Genomic DNA, 17,805 nt, shown 5'->3' with positions numbered 1-17,805 from the left:
CACCCCCCTTACCCTCTGGTAACCACTAAACTGTTGTCTGTGGCTATGAGTATTTGTTTCTTTATTTGTTTGTCTTGTTCCTTTGTTGTTTTCAGTTTTACATACCACATATCAGTGAAATCATATGGTTCTCTACTTTTTCTGTCTGACTTATTTCACTGAGCATAATAATCTCAACATCCATCCTCAAAAAATTAAGACTAGAATTACCATATGACCCAGCAATCCCTGCTTTTTTTGTAAATGGGAAAGAAACTTGAACTTTGACATTTTAATTCCCTGTGCATGAAGAGCAGCAGCAGGACAGGTGATACGCTTAGTTCTTTGCAGACATTCTCTCTTTAAACCTCAGGACAGCCTGTAAGGTATGTACTATTACCAACCCTCATTTCACAGAGCAGGAAACTGAAGCTGGGAGGGTGGAAGTGACTGCCTCGAGGTCATGTGGCTGGCTAGTCAGGGGCACTGCCAGGATTCATGTCCAGATGTGTCTGACTCCAGCGTCTGACCTCCGACCCCCGTGTCAGGTTGACGGAGCAGAATCCCAGACTTCCTAGGCAAGGTGAAAAACCAGATGCTCTCAATATTTGTTCAGTATTTAGCTAACGGCATCAGGAGACACTGATTTTCGGTAAAAATTCTATCCCGAAATTGTTTCATTAATGTTCTTCCACTGGCCCATACTGTTCTTTGAAAAAAAATTGTAAAGACTTTTCCTAGTTCTTGCTTCACTTTTAATGAGTTCCCCAATCAAGCCAGCCCAGGGGGCCTACGCCCCGGTCCCTATCCTGGATAATAAAAGAGGTCACTGGCTCCTGTTTGGTTTCAGAATTTCACTGATCATTACTCCATGGGTGTTACCAAAAGACTCCTCTTAGGTTGGCAGAGGGTAGCAAGGGTGTTTTCTACATCTCACAGAGATGGTTTAGCACCACACAGATGGCACTTGGGCTGGCCCACCCCTCACTCTGTCCCTGAATCCATCTCTATCTATGCCATTGACGAGGGCTGCTGGGCAGACCGAATGAGAAAATTCCTCTTTTCATGATACAGTGCCACAGCCCCAACAGAAAGCAAAGACTTGGGTCTCTTTCCTAGTTCTGCCCCCTTCTTGGCCTCAGCTTTGCCATCTGAAACGCAGAATGTGGTATCAGGTGATCCCAAAGGTATTTTCCAACTCCGAAGCTCCACGTAAGGGGATATAAAATCTTTCAAAAGCTCTACAAACGGAGGGTACTCGCACCTTTGAACACATTAACAGTGTCTTACTCATTTCTGGGCCCCAAGACAAAGTCCATGACGTCATGTATGGTCTTTTATGTGTATATGTATGTCCCCAGATGTGACCTGCGAAGCAGCCCAGGTTCTTCTGTTTCCCAGTGAATAGCTGGTGAGTTTAGGGGTGCTTGTCCCTGTAGCATTCAAGGATTATGCTCCCAAATGGACCATCCTTTGGAAGAGGGAAAAGGCAGTAAAGTGACTGAGACAGACAAAAAAAATCTTCGTGCTGGCAAGGCAGTAAAGCTTAGCACTGTTGGCACAAAGCTAATCACCCTTTTCTAAGTCCTTCAAGTATAGGACACTGAGTACCTGCTACAGAGAGACCCAGGGGGGCCTGCCCTCGCAGCCCTAGAGGAGGGGAATGAGTTGAACTCACATCGTTCATGATGATACAGCTATGATCACAAAGGAGAAGCTTGAGACAAAGGGGCCTGGGTGAGGGTGCTGGAAAGGACCCCGTTGGGCCCCAGGTTTGTTGGTGATTGTGATGAGGGAGGGGAGGGGTGCCTCCAGAGCAGGGGTGGGACGAGGGTTTGGGGCCCCATCTGCAGAGCTGGCTCAGCCTCTCTTTGTGAAAGAAGGAAACACACAACATACAGAGTGAAATCCCGAGACAATGGCTCACGTGTACTTTGTGAACAATAGGGAAATGGGATATTGTTGAAACATGCTACGTGATTAAGAAATAAATTGACCTTTTCGGGTGTCTGTCAAGCCCTAGTTCACTTACTCTGAATTCCATGCATACTGTATAGCCTGCTAATACATATTAATAGCTAATCTCTGCATATCTAGAAAATTGCTCTTTAGACCTCCAATTTGCTTAACAGCTGCCAATCCAGGTCGCCTCCAATTGCTTCTCTCAGTCTCCTGTGTCAGCAAGATGTTGAATCGCCACGAGCCAGGCGTTTTGCACAGATGACAGATGTGTTTGACGTTAACTGCAGGATCCACTCGTGTCAAAGCGGAGCTCCATCAGCTGTTCTCAGAATGGGATGCAGGACCACCAGCCTTGGAATCACTCTGGGAGAATCACTCTGGCGCAGCAGTCAAGAGCAGGTGTAGCCAGGGCAACCAGACCTGCTGAGTCAAATTTCTCAGGAATCCACATATCTGGGAATCCACATTTTACCAAATACTCGCTGTGATTCTCACATACACTAAAGAGTAGGCAGAGGAAGGCAGAGCAATACAGTTGCTAGACTGTTGGCCACTTATGAAGCAACCCCCTAACATTTAGAATGATAAGGAAAATGACTGTTTTCTGAGTGCCTGCTATGTGCCAGACACCATGCTAGTGCTTTCCTTGTGGGCTCTCATTGAATCCTCAAAACGACCCAGAGATGTAGACACGATTATTGTCCCCAGATGGGAAAACTAAGATAAGATGTCAAGGAATTGGGGCACAATGTGAGTAGTAGAACATTCTGATGAGTCTAGGAAGAGAATCAGGAAGAGAGCCAACCGAGCGAGTTGGCCCAAGGATAGGGAGAGAGCAGAAAGCTGGGGGGTCATAAGGTGCTGTCTTTGAAGAGCATTCATTGCCTTTTGGGAGGCCCCTCTGGGTGGGGCACTGTCAGTGACCTTGGCTGGGAGAAGGGTGAACCGTTTGAGGCTGTGCAGTGGAACACTCGCGCCTCCCCCAAACCCCACCAGTCAGCACCAGTCATCAGTGCACATTCTGCCCGCCCTCTGACTTCTGATTTCCCAGGAAACCCAGCCTCCCGAGCAGTGTGGGAGCTGCGTCCCTTCCCCACCATTGTCCCTGTTCCAGGCCACCATTCATTAGAAGCCAGTCCAGCTTGGCAGCCGCCCCATCTCTATTCCTGTGCCCCTCCCACACCCTGCCCAGGCCTCCGGAAGCCGAAAGAGCTGATCTGAGATGGAAATGGGCCTTCCAGCAGCACCTGGCCGGGCTGAAAGGGAGCCCTGGCAGCACACACCCCACACCAAGCCCGCCCCGGGCAGCCCTTGGCGCCAGCACCCTCTCTCACAATTCCCCTCCTCCTGTTTCCTGGCCTCTCCAGATGGGAGGAAAGTACCAGTTTCCCCCTTCATCAAAGGCTGTTGCAACCACCCGGAGCCCATTTCCACCCGACATCGAGAGCCCAGCTGCCTCTCTCTTGGCCTCCGGCCTCTAAGCTGATGCTAAGCTCTCTCGTTGCAGCTGCAGGATCTGTGCCTGAAACCTTCCGTGGGAAGATGAGGAGAGGCTGCAGGTGTAGGCATCAGGGAGCTCATGCAGCCTCATAGGCCATTTTGTGGCCTTTAAAGTCCCTGCCATCCCCCCAAGCCATTCATTCATGCATGCATTCACTTGTTCCTTCATTCATTCACTCATTCAACAAAGCTTTGCATGTCTGTATGTGCCTGGCACTGGGGTGCAAGAGTGAACAGAAAAGTGAAAGCGACCTGCCCTCTCAGAGTTTACATTCCAGAAGGGAGAGACACACAGAAGAATACGTAAATTGTGATGTGTTAGGAGTATTACAAAGAAACGTGAAGTAGGGGAAGGGGATGGAGAGGATTGAGGTTCCAGTGGTTTCTCTTAATAACTACCACTGACTGAGAGCTTTTCGTGATTGCGTTCCGAAACTCCTGCAGCCTGGCCCTTTCCACCCAGCTCCCCTCTCTGCACTTGCCGAAGGGTTCCCGTTAACTGAGCAGGGCAGCTGGACCAGAGGCAATGGGCCCTCAGAACAGCCGGCTCCAGAGGGCACCTCCTTCCTGGCCTTCCCTCCTCAGATGCCTCAATGAGGGCGCCAACTGGTGGCCCACAGGCAAACCCGGCCCAGACAAGAGTGGTTTGGCCCACACCATTTAAAAAAAAAAAAGTGTTTTAAAATTGTAGCTAACATTTAAAAATGCAGAGATTACGTACAAAATCTCGTCTTCTGGCTTCTCTTGAGGAATTGAAACATCTTGAAAGACCAGGTCCCCATTTCCTCATGATGACACGGGTGAGAGTTAAGTGGCATCTCCCACCTTCAAGTGGCCCCGGGACTCCCTGCTGGCTCAGAAGGGCATTTAAGTGTGAGACCGTAACCCAAGTCATGAAACGTAAACCCTGCATAGAAAAGAAGTACCTTAGCCACAAGCCTGAAACACCCCTCTACTCCCCTGTTTCTGCCCACGGGGCTCCCAAGGTTAAAATGCAGCACAGAGCCTTAGCTCACCCCCGGCCTTGTTAGCTGAGCCTGGTTGGTGCTGGTTCTCGGTCACCCAGCATCCCCTGCACCCCCGCTTCACCTTGCAAGGCTCAAAATGTTTCCCATCCATTGCTCCTTTTCCTTGCTTTTGCTTTTGAAAGATAGGACGAGCTCCTGCAGAGATGCAGTCTTTTGCAGTCAAACAGGTGTTTCCCCAGTTGTCAAATCCTGAAAAACCTATGTCCCCAGCAGTGTTCATGTCAGTTAACATGGAATCACTTCTTTCCTAAACCCTTTAAGTTTTGCAACAGGTCCAGACCAGATTGTTTCTTTAAAGGCCCAATATCTTTCTCCTTTCCTAAACATCAAAGTTTCATTTAATTCCCAGTGGTTCCCCATAGATGCACCCAAAGACGTCTGAGAACTATGGCCCTATAGAACTTTGACGTCTGGCCCTACTGAATGGAAAGCCCCTTCTCTTAAATCAGAGGACCAGGAAGGTGAAACTTGCCTAGGATCACACAAAGGGCACTGCTCGAGTCCAGTCTGTGCTTTAGTTTACAGCTGCTGGCATTGGAGCTTCTAAGGCAGTGGTCCCCACCTGCAGCTTTAGACTCCTCCGGCAGCTGACCACACCCACAGCAGGCACATTGGACTTCAAAGGTGGGCCCCAGGCCTCAGTGGTGTGTAAAGCTCCCCTATGATCCCAATGAGCATCCAGTGTTGGAACCCATGAGTCCGGGGGCTGCCCTGGAGCTGGTGACTGCCAGGTCGGTCTACAGACCCTGGGAGGCTGCATCGTGCAGGGTCTCAGAGCGCAGGCTGCCTGGATTTAAACCCGAGCCCCAGTTTCTATCCCCTGATCTTGAACGAATTACTTATTCTTCCTGACCCTCAGTTTTCCCATCCATAAATTGGGAATGCTAATGATATCGATCTCCTGGAGTGTAAGGATTAACAGTAGCTAGGACATGTTAAGTGCCCACTGAATGTTAGCTAGCATAAATGTGTGCCTCTTTTTTGCTGTGGATGTGCTTTCTTCAGTGATCCCTCACGACTAGCCCTTCTCGTGAAAGTTTAGGAATTTCTGTACCAGAAAGAAAGGTAATATAATCCCAACAAGTTGGATCCTCGGGCTCTCCTCTCCTCCCCCCATTTTAAAATCGATAGGATGATGGCAGGCAACTGAGATACTGAAAGGGGTTTTGTATTAGGATTTTCAAGTGGAGAAACTGAGGCTGGGCCCAAGCCAACGGTCGTTGATGGCAGATTTCGCCAAGCCCCTCTCACTTGATGCCTCCAAATTTACCTTTTTCTCTGGGTTTCCACTTTTCTTCAGGAGGCTGCGCCTCCTTCCGTTTGGGTTCTTGTGTCTCAGAGAAATTGTACACCCCACGGAAGATGTTTTAATTTAAGGGAAACCAGCTTTTCTTCCTTTTAAGATGAAACACAGTAGAGGTTTAAAGACTTTTTCAAACAGTCCTGAAATTTGGTACTTAAACTAATTATAGTTGCCTTTTTAAAAATGTCCAAATTAAAAATAGACATCTAAACGAGAATGCAGGACACAGCCCAGAGCCTGTAGCCATGTTCACGGTTTCCTAGAATCAGCCTTCCTCTGACCTAATTTATACTTTTGGGAGATGAAAGGCAGAGATGAAGGGAGTCGAGGCTGAAAGTGGAGGCAGCTCCCCGAGTCTCCTGGCAGCAGATGAACCTGGGTTCTGTGTTCTATAATTAAGAAGAGCGGCCAGGAGGTGAAAGACGTTCGATTGCAGTCATGTCCTCGTCGTGTGATGCTGTGGTTCTCAAAGTGTGGCCCCTGGACCAGCAGCAGAGTGTCACCTGGTGTGACGGGCTGAATTGTGTCCCCCTGTCCCGGATTCATATGTTGAAGTCTATCCCCTGGTGTCTTAGCCTGTCACCGTATTTGGAGACAGGGCCTTGAGAGAGGTGACTAAATTAAATCGAGTCCGTTAGGGTGGGGCCCTAATCCAATAGGACTGGTGTCCTGATAAGAAGAGGAAGAGACCCCAGGCGCCAATGTAAGCAGAGGGCCCGCCACATGAAGCAGCAGCAGGAAGGCGGATATATGCAGGCCAAGGAGAGAGGCCTCAGGGAAACCCACCCTGCCCGCACCTCCAGAACTGCGAGAAAAGACATTTCTGCTGTTGAAACCACCCAGTGTGTGGTATATTGTTATGGCAGCCTGAGCAAACTAACACATCTGGGAACTTGCTAGAAACGCAAATTCTCAGGCCCTCTCCCTGACCTACCAAATCAGAAACTCAGGGTGGGGCCCAGCAAACTGTCTTCACCAGCCCTCCCTGTGGTTTCCATGTGTGCTGATGGTTGAGAATCACCAACATGAAGTATTGACACCTGGCAGTAGCCGGCCCCTCCCTCACCCTCCACCCAAATGACATGTGGTTGGAAGTACAGGCTAGTCTGTTAAATATAAACCTTTTAGGAGGCTCAGGAGCAGTTCCAGAGGGTTCTTTAATGAGATGGTGTATGTGAAAGTGTCCTGTAAGTGCTAGAACGTTCTGTGGACCTAAAGGTGGTAGTGAAACGTGACACTGGTCTTTGGTCAGCTGAGGAAAGCAACCCTCTGAATACTCAAACATGAACAAACTGAATCCGAGAATCTCCCTCCCTGACAGCAATTTCTGAGCCCCTTAAAATCTTGGACATTTTCTGCCCCAAACAATTGCTGTGCTCCCCCTTTCTGAGAACAAAAACAAGATTTAATCGCATTTCCCCTACTACTAGGAAGCCCACAACCAAGTGAGATCCTTAATCACGCTCCTTATGGTATATTTGTTTTTTCCTATTTCAATTGTATACTGCACATATATCCTTTGTAATGGTCTTTTCACATACCTTTGTGAAAGAGAAAAAAAAAAGAAGGGGGAGAGAAAGGGAGTGAAAGAGGAAAGAGATTGATCTCACGGCTCAGATAATTATCAGATCAACAAACCTCTGCTTTGTAAAATTGACAAAACGTGGCTGGAAAAGACAGGTGTTCTCTTTCAGTGAGAAGGGAGTAAACTGTGCTTCTTCCACGAGTCCTCTTCACACTCTTGTCTTTCTGTTGTTGGTCCCTTGGACAGTTCCCAAACCGATACTCAGGGAACCTGTAAGCTGCTGAAGTTATTACTGTTACAGAAGCTCCTGTGAGCCCTGCTTGGGGACTAGTGCGGAAGTGACATGGCCAGATTTTCTTTCTTTTGTTCTTTTTTTTTTTTTTAAGTTAGAAATTGCTACTTACCTGCAATTTCTAACATGCTGTTGGTCCTAATAACAAACACGGAGATTTCTGGAACAGCCTGGACTGCCTGCCATCAGGAATCTCTCCTGTCCCATCTTCGTAAGATAGTGAAGAATTCCTCTCTTGCCTCTGATCTGTCCAGGGGTCCCCTTAATGTGGGTTTCTTAAATCAAGGCTCAGGGGTCCACAGATCTAAGTCCCGGGGTCTGGAGTTCTGTATGAGAATTGTAGAAATTTTGTATTTTTATTTTGGTGATAATCTTTTGAAAAAGTTAAAGCGTACCTGGATTATCAAGGCCACCCCTGATCACCTAGGGCCACCATGTGAAATCATGGTGTGTGTGTGTGGTCTTTGATGGTCTTGGTGGCATCAGGTAGGTCCATTTCCTGTTTTTACACAAGCTTTGTCAAATCTGAACATTTCGCCGTATTTGCCTGTCTTTTTTTTTATTTAATTTTTTTTTTTGTATTAGTTTCAGGTGAATGTAGGTCCATTTTTATTGTCTTAATTAGAAACAGGCAGAGACAGAAAATAGATGAATGATGAGTTTGTACCGCGTAAAGGTCAAATGATGTTACAGGTTGCTGGGTTTTACAGTAACTGGAAGTGAGAACGTGGTGGGGAAACTGAGTCCCCATGCAGCACAGAGAGGAGGAATGCCGTACCGCAAAGAGCCTGCCCAGAGCACAGAGCAAGCACCCCACACATTTCACGCTGGGCTTCAGTGGCAGTAAAACAACATCTGTCAGGTTAATAGGGTTCATTTCAATGTTTACATTTGTTTGGGTCACATGGTCCTATATACCTAGTTTTATTTTGGTGCATATTTCAGTAACATTGTATTTTTCATCAATTAAATCAACCCTAGTCTGCAATTATTTTTAAATAAAAAGTTAACAGTGAAAAGGAAACACATTAAAATAGTTTGTTAAAAAATTCAACATCAGAGGCCCAAGTGAACATCTGCCTCTGAGAAGCGGCCTGGAGAAGTCTCATATTCAAGACTATGCTTATTCTCTTGACCTGTACACCAAAGCCCTCCTGAGGGAAACTGTGTGTACCCCATTGCTGCAGGTACACCCTTTGCCACCTCAACTGCCATGGAGAAGAAGGAAATGGAAGAGAAAGAAACCTCAAGTACCACATTTCAGAGCCCCACTGAGTTATTTTCTGTCTCTGCAATTGGACGTAAGCTGATACAGTGGTATCAGTTCCACTTTTCATGGCTTTGTGGTCCTGAATGCAGTATTAACTGACATGCAACCTCCCTGGGGATTCAGATGGTAGGAAAATTGTCTCCAACCGAAAAGAGCTGGAAAAAAAGGCGGGGAGAGAAATCCCGCTGTTTTTCTGCTCATTTAGTAATAGATGGCCTTCAGAACTGTCCGTAGCAATTCGAATGGGCAAAATTGATGGGCCCTTTTTCCTTCCTGGTCCTTCTATTTCCTTTAGGACAGCTTGTTGTGTTGTTTTGAATGGAATGAATGCTCCTCTTAAGATGATAAAGACATCTGTTAAGAGGTCAGGAAATGGAAAAGTCAGTTTTTCTGTTCAAAACAAACAGTGATTGAATTCCATGACCTAGGGCTGGCCTGCAAAAAACTTACAGAGCTGGTGAAATTTGTCTTTAAGATTCCTGCCCTTCTTTTTTGGATTTCTTTTTTCTTCTTTCATAGAAAAATACGTACATGTTAACTACCCACTGTGTAGCATACCTTGTCCAAATTCTGAACTAGACTTGATCTTATTTTCTAAATGCTGCACCATACCTTCTTTGATTTACTTGATATCCCTATTTTGCAATAAGAGAACGGAGGGTCTTGAAAAGAAAGGTAAGGGTCTTACCCAAGTTCAAGCCTCGGTCTTCTGACTTCACATCGCACCGTCTTCCTACTTACTAGTGTCCTAATGCCCTTTCCTTATTCTCCTAGGTAAGAGGGACTGTATTCTTTCACATAATAATGTCATCTTCCCTTATACATTTAAACCTTATGTCAATTTGCTCAGTGATTGACTGGAGGCTTGGCTCCTGGATTCATTTCCCCGGGCTGCCGTAACAAATTACCATGACCTTGGTGACTTAAAACAACAGAAATGTACTGTCTCACAGCTCCGGAGGCTGGAAGTCCAAAAGCAAGGTGTCAGCAGGGCATCCTCAGAAGCCTGTAGGGGTCGAGCCCTCCTTGCCTCTTCCCAGCTTTTGGTGGTTACCAGCAATCCTTGGCATTTCTTAGCTTGTAGACGCATCACACCAACCTCTGCCTCTGTTGTCACGTGGGCTTCTTTCTGTGTGTCTCTGAGTCTCTGTTTTCTCCCCTTACAAAGACACCAGTCACTGGATTAGGGCCCAGTCTACTCCAGTATGACCTCATCTTAACTAATTGCAGCTGCCAAAAACCTATTTCCAAATAAGGTCAGATTCTGAGATTCCAGGTGGACATGAGTTTGGGGGGAACACTAGTCATCCTAGTACAGTCCCTATGAGAGAATCCTCTGCCGTCTATGAGCAATTGGGATGTTTCATTAGCTACAGAGGGGCCTTCCTACCTTTACGTCAAGTTTCCCTAAGGAGATTATTCTGATTCATTCATTCCCTCGACAAATGTATATTGAGTGTCTGCTGTGTGACTGGCACTTGTGTAAGCACTGGAGATACAACCAGAGAAAGACAAAGCCCTCCCTTCGTGGTACTTATATTCGACGGGGAGAACATGAAGCCAATGTGGTACCATGTTTCCCTGAAAATAAGACCTAGCCAGACAATCTGCTCTAATGCGTCTTTTGGAGCAAAAATTAATATGAGACCTAGTCTTATTTTACTATAAGACCGGATCTATATAATAAATATAACACAACATAATATAATATAATAATATAATATATAATACTGGGTCTTATATTAATTTTTTCTCCAAAAGACACATTAGAGCCGATTGTCCGGCTAGGTCTTATTTTTGGGGAAACACGGTATGAATGTACGGCAGCATTCCAAGAGAGCAAAGGGTGGGACCTGCCAGCCTTCATCAAAGACTCCAGCACTTGCTCATCGTCGCCGAGCACACATTCTACTAGTCTGAGCAAGTCCCAGCCAGCTGGAGTCAGGAGGCTAGAGAAAGAAACTGTACTTCTTGATGGGAAGAGTAACAGTTAGGACTCCAAAGGGGAGTGGCCATGGTGGGGGCGGGGAGGGGGCACCAAACACTCCTTCTAGATTTCCGCCATTTGTTTGCGAGGCTGAAGTAGCAGGAGACTCTCCTTACTGCTCCCATGTGGAACTTTTCCAAGCATTAAGCACTCTATCTTGGTTCGCTTCCTTCCTTTGAGTGTGGACACTCCCAGTGGGGATAGCATCTAGTTTGGAGAATTGCTGGGAAGATTAGAAAGTATTCAAATAACCTATGAAGGTGCGTCACCGTCACACAGAGTGGCTCCTCCTACTGTGTGCTGTTGTCTCATCACCATCACTGCCATCACTGTCATCGTGGGGACCGTGGGAGGACACAGACACAGAGCTCTAATGCAGGGTGTAATGACTTCTCTCCAGTGGCCAACAGGATATCCCTCAGGTCCCCGGGAAAGTCAGCCGTGTTCCTAATTTAGGCCCATCCCAGTTACCCTGTGCACATTTTAGGACGAATTGTACAGATTGTGGTTCAGAGTTGGAAACACAGGGCCAGCTTCTTGCATCGTGGGCCCTTGGCTCTATCCAGGTGGTTGGGGAGGGAAGGTAGTTGGGGGGAGGAGGGTGGTCACTGATCCCTTTCCACTCTCAGGACTCCAGGCCACCCACAGTCTGGCCTGAAGGGGGCAGTGACTCTGGGGCTCCAAGTCCCTGTGAAACAAGTGGCTGCCGGACGTTAGAAAACCGAGCATGAAGTAGGCTGGGGAGTTGCGCTAGAAAGGATGCCCAGTGCCGTGCGTGTTCAGAGCCAGGAACGATTCTTCCACTTGTGTGGCAGGGGAGTGTGTTGGCCCTTGAAGGATTATTGGGTTATACCAGCAAAGACGGACAGGGGAGAATCCCAAATGGGAGTGCTTGGGCCCAAAGGGAAAAGAGTGACTCACTGGTTTCTCGGGAGCTCCCTTCAGTTCTGAAAGAGGGAGGAGTGCAAATGAGGCTAGAAAAGTGGGTTGGTGCTGGGCTGTGGAGGACCTCAACCAACGACTGAATGGATGGGGTCTCCACTCACAGAGCAGGGAGGCCACCAGGACACCACGCCATCTGCAGTCCCAGAGTGGCTATTCTAGACCTCTGGTGCCCCAGTTTCTCTATAACTTGAACCATAATTACTATTAATTTCTTCTATATTTAAAAGAAGAGCCACATTACACATTCAGGAGGGTAGGTGGAGGCATGGCATTCAGCCAAAAATAATAGGGTGTCACCACTGCATAAAAGTCTCTGAATCTCTGGGTGTGGACACCAAGATGGCAGCACACCAGGGCAGTGTGGTCTTATGTTTCCTATTCTATGTGGACTGTGAGGAGTGCCTTTGGGGAGAAACTTTTGCTCCTGGAATTTAGAGAAACACACACAACTTCCCTTTGGCCCCTGTGGAGGCTGCCGTCTTTCTGGCCTGGTACCTCCTAGACTGTGAGCCCTTTAGGAAAAAAGGTCATACCTTCCGGTGGTGTTGAGCAGAGTTCCCTGTACATTGTGAGGTCTGTGCATGTTTGAATAGATGGATCAGTGGATGAATGTGGCAGAGAGGAAAAGCTCAAAGGGTAATACATGCAACTACCCAAATATTTTGATTGCAAATGATATAATCCAGACTCAAACTGCCTTACCCACCAAAGCAAATATATCAACTAATGTCACAGAAGCCTAGGAGCTGGGGACCTGGTTTCAACAATGTATAGACCTAGGTATTCAGATGATGTCACTAGGGACACGACCCTCTGTCTTTCTGCTCATCTTTCCTCTGTACCCTTCATTTGCAATCTTCCTCTCCCTTCATGGTGGCCCTCCTCCCTGTCACCAAGCTCCAGGCTGCCATTCTCACAGCTCAGCGGTTTGAGAGGAAAGGGAACTAAGAATGGAGAATGGGTTCCCAGAGGAACATTGAGGCACTAATACCAGAAGCAAAAGCAACAGATATCCACAATGATTGGCTTGTAGAAAAATGGGCTCCCCTTGCTTTAAATAAATAAATCAAATGCCAGATCTCCATGCTTTCTTCCTACTTCATTCTAGAAGATACTGGTACTGGACATCAGAGAGTGGTAAGTGGGCAGCTTTGGTTGCCAGGAGACCTGAGCTTTACTACTGGCTCTGTCTCTCACTGTGTGATCTTAAGCTAGTAACTTAACCTCTCTGAGCCTCACTTCCCTCTGTTTTCCCAGCTAGACTGGAAGCTCCATAAGGGCAGTTACTTCATTGTATTTTTTTTTTTAACCTCATCCCCAGTGCCTGGCAGCATGTTGGCACAATGGCAGGTGCTTGATATTATTAAATAAATCAACATCAGTTCAAGTTTGTTGTACAGAGAAAAACTACACACACACACACACACACACACACACACACACACACACACACAGTACCAGACAGAAGAATGTATACACATTTTGGGGCAGCCAGATGGCTCAGTTAGAGTGTGAGCTCTGAATAACAGGGTTGCTAGTTCAATTCCCACATGGGCCAGTGAGTTGCGCCCTCCACAACTAGATTGAAGGCCACGAGCTGCTCCAGAGGGGTGGGCAGATGGCTCAGATGGTTAGACCGCAGGCTGTCAACAACAAGGTTGCCAGTTCAATTCCCACCATGGAATGGTGAGCTGTGCCCCGTGCAGCTAAGATTGAAAACAGCAACTGGAGATGGAGCTGATGGGCCCTGGAGAAACACACTGTTCTCCAATATTACCCAATTAAAAAAGAAAATGTATACAGATTTTAAGAAAGGAAAAAACTGTAGTAAAATTATGCTGATGATAACCACATTGCGAAACTCAAACGTGACTTGTATTCATCTTTTGTTATCGGTATATATTGAGTATTACAACTTCAACAGTTTTTTCCTTTCTTAACATGTGTATACATTTTTTTTGGCACCCTCTGTATATATATAACTAGTAAAATGCCAGACACGTAGAGGCTGATAAATAAGTTACAGAGTTGATCATTATATTACTCTGCAAAGGAAGTGGGGTGGAACGAAGAACAAAAATAGTTGAGACAGCTGATGGCGAATTAGAAATGGAGACTGAGGCTATTTAGTTGTCAGTGGGCTGCCTTGGTGGCCTGCGTTGGCCATCATGGTTATGGATGTGGCCAAGTGGCAATCTCCCACACGAGCACTGACTTCTGATTCCTCTTGTGTCCCCTCTGCAGCTGGAGCTCTCCAACACCGCGGTCCTGCACCAGATGAGGCGGGACCAGGTCACGGACACGTGCCGGGCGAGCAGCGCCATGAGCCGCAAGCGGCGGGTGCTGACCCCCAACGACCTGAAGCACCTGGTAGTGGACGAGGACCACGAGCTCATCTACTGCTACGTGCCCAAGGTGGCCTGCACCAACTGGAAGCGGCTCATGATGGTCCTGACTGGGCGGGGGAAGTACAGTGACCCCATGGAGATCCCGGCCAACGAGGCGCACGTCTCCGCCAACCTGAAGACCCTGAACCAGTACAGTATCCCAGAGATCAACCACCGCTTGAAAAGCTACATGAAGTTCCTGTTCGTTCGCGAGCCCTTCGAGAGGCTGGTGTCGGCCTATCGCAACAAGTTCACCCAGAAGTACAACACCTCCTTCCACAAGCGCTACGGCACCAAGATCATCAAGCGCCAGCGGAAGAACGCCACCCAGGAGGCGCTGCGCAAAGGGGACGACGTCAAGTTCGAGGAGTTCGTGGCCTATCTCATCGACCCGCACACCCAGCGCGAGGAGCCCTTCAACGAACACTGGCAAACCGTCTACTCGCTCTGCCACCCGTGCCACATCCACTACGACCTCGTGGGCAAGTACGAGACGCTGGAGGAGGATTCTAATTACGTGCTGCAGCTGGCAGGAGTGGGCAGCTACCTGAAGTTCCCCACCTATGCCAAATCCACAAGAACTACTGATGAAATGACCACAGAATTCTTCCAAAACATCAGCTCAGAGCACCAAACGCAGCTGTACGAAGTCTACAAACTCGATTTTTTAATGTTCAATTACTCAGTGCCAAGCTACCTGAAATTGGAATAGAGGGGGTGGGGAGAGGGAGAGAATCATGGTTTTTAATTTAAGATTTTTATTTGTCAAAAGAATTATATGGATATTGGGTTATTTTGTAAATTAATATTTCTTTGGGGATGATGCTGCGAGCAGCATAGTGAGAATTATTTAAAATCCTTAGTGCGGAAGGACAGCTGTCTTTGCAGGGGAATGGAGTGGGTGTCCTTGTGTTTAGACATGAATACTGCAACACTGTCTCAAAGGTTTCCTTGTGTTCTGGTGAATTCCATGAATTGTGCATCCCATAAATTCTAATTAATATTATTTATAGTTATTTAAACATGGTCTCCGTATAGATTTCTTTGTGTGGCAACAAGACTCGAATGTCTTTGCAGAAGAAATCTATGTTTCCTTCTATGCTTGCTTGCTATAGTTCATTTGGGGGTGTGAATGTTCTCCCTCACCGCTCAGAGAGTCACTGTGTGATAACAACCATTGTGATGTGTATTGATGCCACCATTCTTGAAATTCTGCTAGAAATAAATAGAAAGAGGCACCTTTGCAAGGGACTTAATTCCAAACCGATTTTCAATCAACCCAAAAGTCCCTTGCACTAAAGAAATGTGGTTGTCTTTTTTTTAACCCAAGGAGAGAGCTGATTGTAGTTTTTTTTCCCCCCCACCAGAATTAGTAGTCTGATAGAATAGGCTTTTCTAAAGAAATTTTTAACTGGCAGTGCCAGTTGTAATGAAGGTGTGAAGTGGCTGTTGCTTTATAGTCAACAAATATTTATTGAGCAACTACTACATGCCAGGCCTCATTTTAGGCCCTGCAGATAGAGCATTGAACAAAACCAATAGTCTCAGCCCTCAGGAAGCTTTACCTGGACACAGAGTATCCAGCTTGACAATTAGCAAACCCCCAACATTTTGGATGTACCATGAGGTTTGAACTGTTTATAAGCAGGAGGTCCATGACCCCTACAAATTTGGATTTTTCGATGGCCCAAATTTGCAAATCACCTCCTTGGAGCATGCCACTTAACTTGGTGAGTAATCCAAGCTCAGTGCTCAGCACAGGAGACGAGAAAAATGTTTGCTATCCTGTGCCCGCTCCAACTTATTGGTAGTGTCTGCGTTTAAGCCCCAGAACAAATTTACCAGCCACAGCGTAGAACCGTGCTGTGAGTGATTAGTAATGTCTGCTTTGGGTGAGGGAAGGGGAACTTTTAGCTGAGTCCAGGGCCGCCTCCTGTCATCTCTAGCCCAGCAGTAACGTCTCCATGTAGAAGCGTTATTTTCTACTCTTGCCACGTGGAAGAGTGAAATGCTGTGGCAGGATTTCTACACTTGGAGATTTACAATGGATTGGTGTTTCTACCCCTCGTGAAGGTCAGAGGTGGAGTATTGGTACACACGTGCACCTGCGTACCCCCCCAAGTCCTCCCAAAGCTAAGAGCATCAGCAGCTTTGTGACCGCCACGCGTGAGCAGCGAGGACAGCCTTCTGTGACCATCAGCCATTCCCCTTTCCCTCTGGAAGGCTGACAACATTCACTTCCTGTTCTAATACTTGCACACGCTTCTCATTTCCAACCATTTCCGATGCCTCGGTTGAAGTTTGAGCCACATCCCTCTTACAGCTAGTGAATGAGTTGGTAGCAGATACTGTATATAATTAATAATAATAATAATAGTTCTAATAATAGGGGGTGGGGTGGGATGGGGTGTGGGTAAATTTTGCTTTTTGTTTTTTTATTGATGCAGTATATAGCCACGGGGTGAGAAGAATATTCTAAAACAAACAAAAAATGAATAATTTATTCACAGAAACTATTAAAATTGTATAGTAAAGCTCAGAGACAGCTCAGTGAGCAGCAGCTGCCACATCTCACCGAGAAAATTATTTTATTGAATGTGAGTGAGGTGTGCACTGGAGAAGGTGGCCGAAGCTATTTATAAATGTTGTGTACCTTCCTCCAAGCTCTCTCCCCTTGTGAAGGGCACAGTGGCTCTACCCTTGATGAATAGAGATTTATGCAACATGTTTTACCAAGTAGAGTGTCAGTTTTCAGCTGTTCCCTGGAATTGGGAGTCTGGGTCCTAGTTCCAGACAGGGAACACTGTTTTCAGAAATAGAGATTCTGCTAATGAAACAGACTGTCCAGCATTTTTTTAACATATGCTCTACAGAACACAGGTTCTAGGGGATGTCAAGTTCATGAGACACCCAATGAGAGTTTTGTGGTCATGTATCCTTGGCAAACCAAGTTAAGTCAGTTTCCTTTCTTCAGGACTTTTCAGAGCCTTGAATGTGCACTGTGCATTGTGAATTCCAAGAGCATCAGTGAGTCAGTAGCATTTCCCGAACTTACATGACCAGGATACCCTATTTTGCAGATCATGTCACAGAGCTACTGTTCCACAGAGTATACTTTGGTTAGGTTGATTTAGCGCATCTGAGGTCTTCAAGGATAAAAACTGCCTCTCTAACCCCACTCCAAAAGACAAAAACAAAACAAAACAAAAAATAAAAATAAAATAGCACCATCGTGTCCATCTGGTTTGTAGCCCACAGAGGTACTTTATCAAAGGACTTCAACTTTTACTTACGTGCAATGGTTCCAATCCTGGATACAAACAACGATTTGTACACAGGCAATGATTCCATCCCTCCCAAGCGGAGTGGAGGAAAGTCTTGGGTGGTGTGGATAGAAGGAAGGGGGTTGGGGGGTGCGGCAAAAGGCCAGTGGTCCCTCTATTGCTCAAGCCTTAGGTTGCTCAAAGAAAGCAAAGTGAGCTCAACCCTTAACAAGTGCTTCTTCGATTCCACAGTTTGGAATTGCTCGCTGTGTGCTTTTTGGTTTCAAAATGGAAATTGATGTGGATTTCCTGAGTTTTGCATTTCCGTATCCATCTTGATCAGCTATGCGAGCCAGTTCAGTGC

The 17,805-nt window shown here is 46.7% G+C and overlaps 1 protein-coding gene across 2 annotated transcripts in view; it reads left to right on the top strand.

The window, feature by feature from the left end:
* Positions 1-17,513, top strand: part of CHST11 (carbohydrate sulfotransferase 11) — a 254,595-nt gene extending 237,082 nt beyond the window's left edge. For both annotated transcript variants that reach the window (XM_033117592.1, XM_033117591.1), the window contains exon 3: positions 14,036-17,513. In XM_033117592.1, the coding sequence (XP_032973483.1) occupies positions 14,036-14,890 (855 nt within the window). In that variant the 3' untranslated portion in view covers positions 14,891-17,513. The remainder of the gene's footprint in view (positions 1-14,035) is intronic.
* Positions 17,514-17,805: the final 292 nt, after the last annotated feature.

Source organism: Rhinolophus ferrumequinum, chromosome 10 (assembly GCF_004115265.2).
Source record: "Rhinolophus ferrumequinum isolate MPI-CBG mRhiFer1 chromosome 10, mRhiFer1_v1.p, whole genome shotgun sequence".
NCBI lineage: Eukaryota > Metazoa > Chordata > Mammalia > Chiroptera > Rhinolophidae > Rhinolophus > Rhinolophus ferrumequinum.
This window is presented reverse-complemented; position numbering and strand designations above follow the sequence as displayed.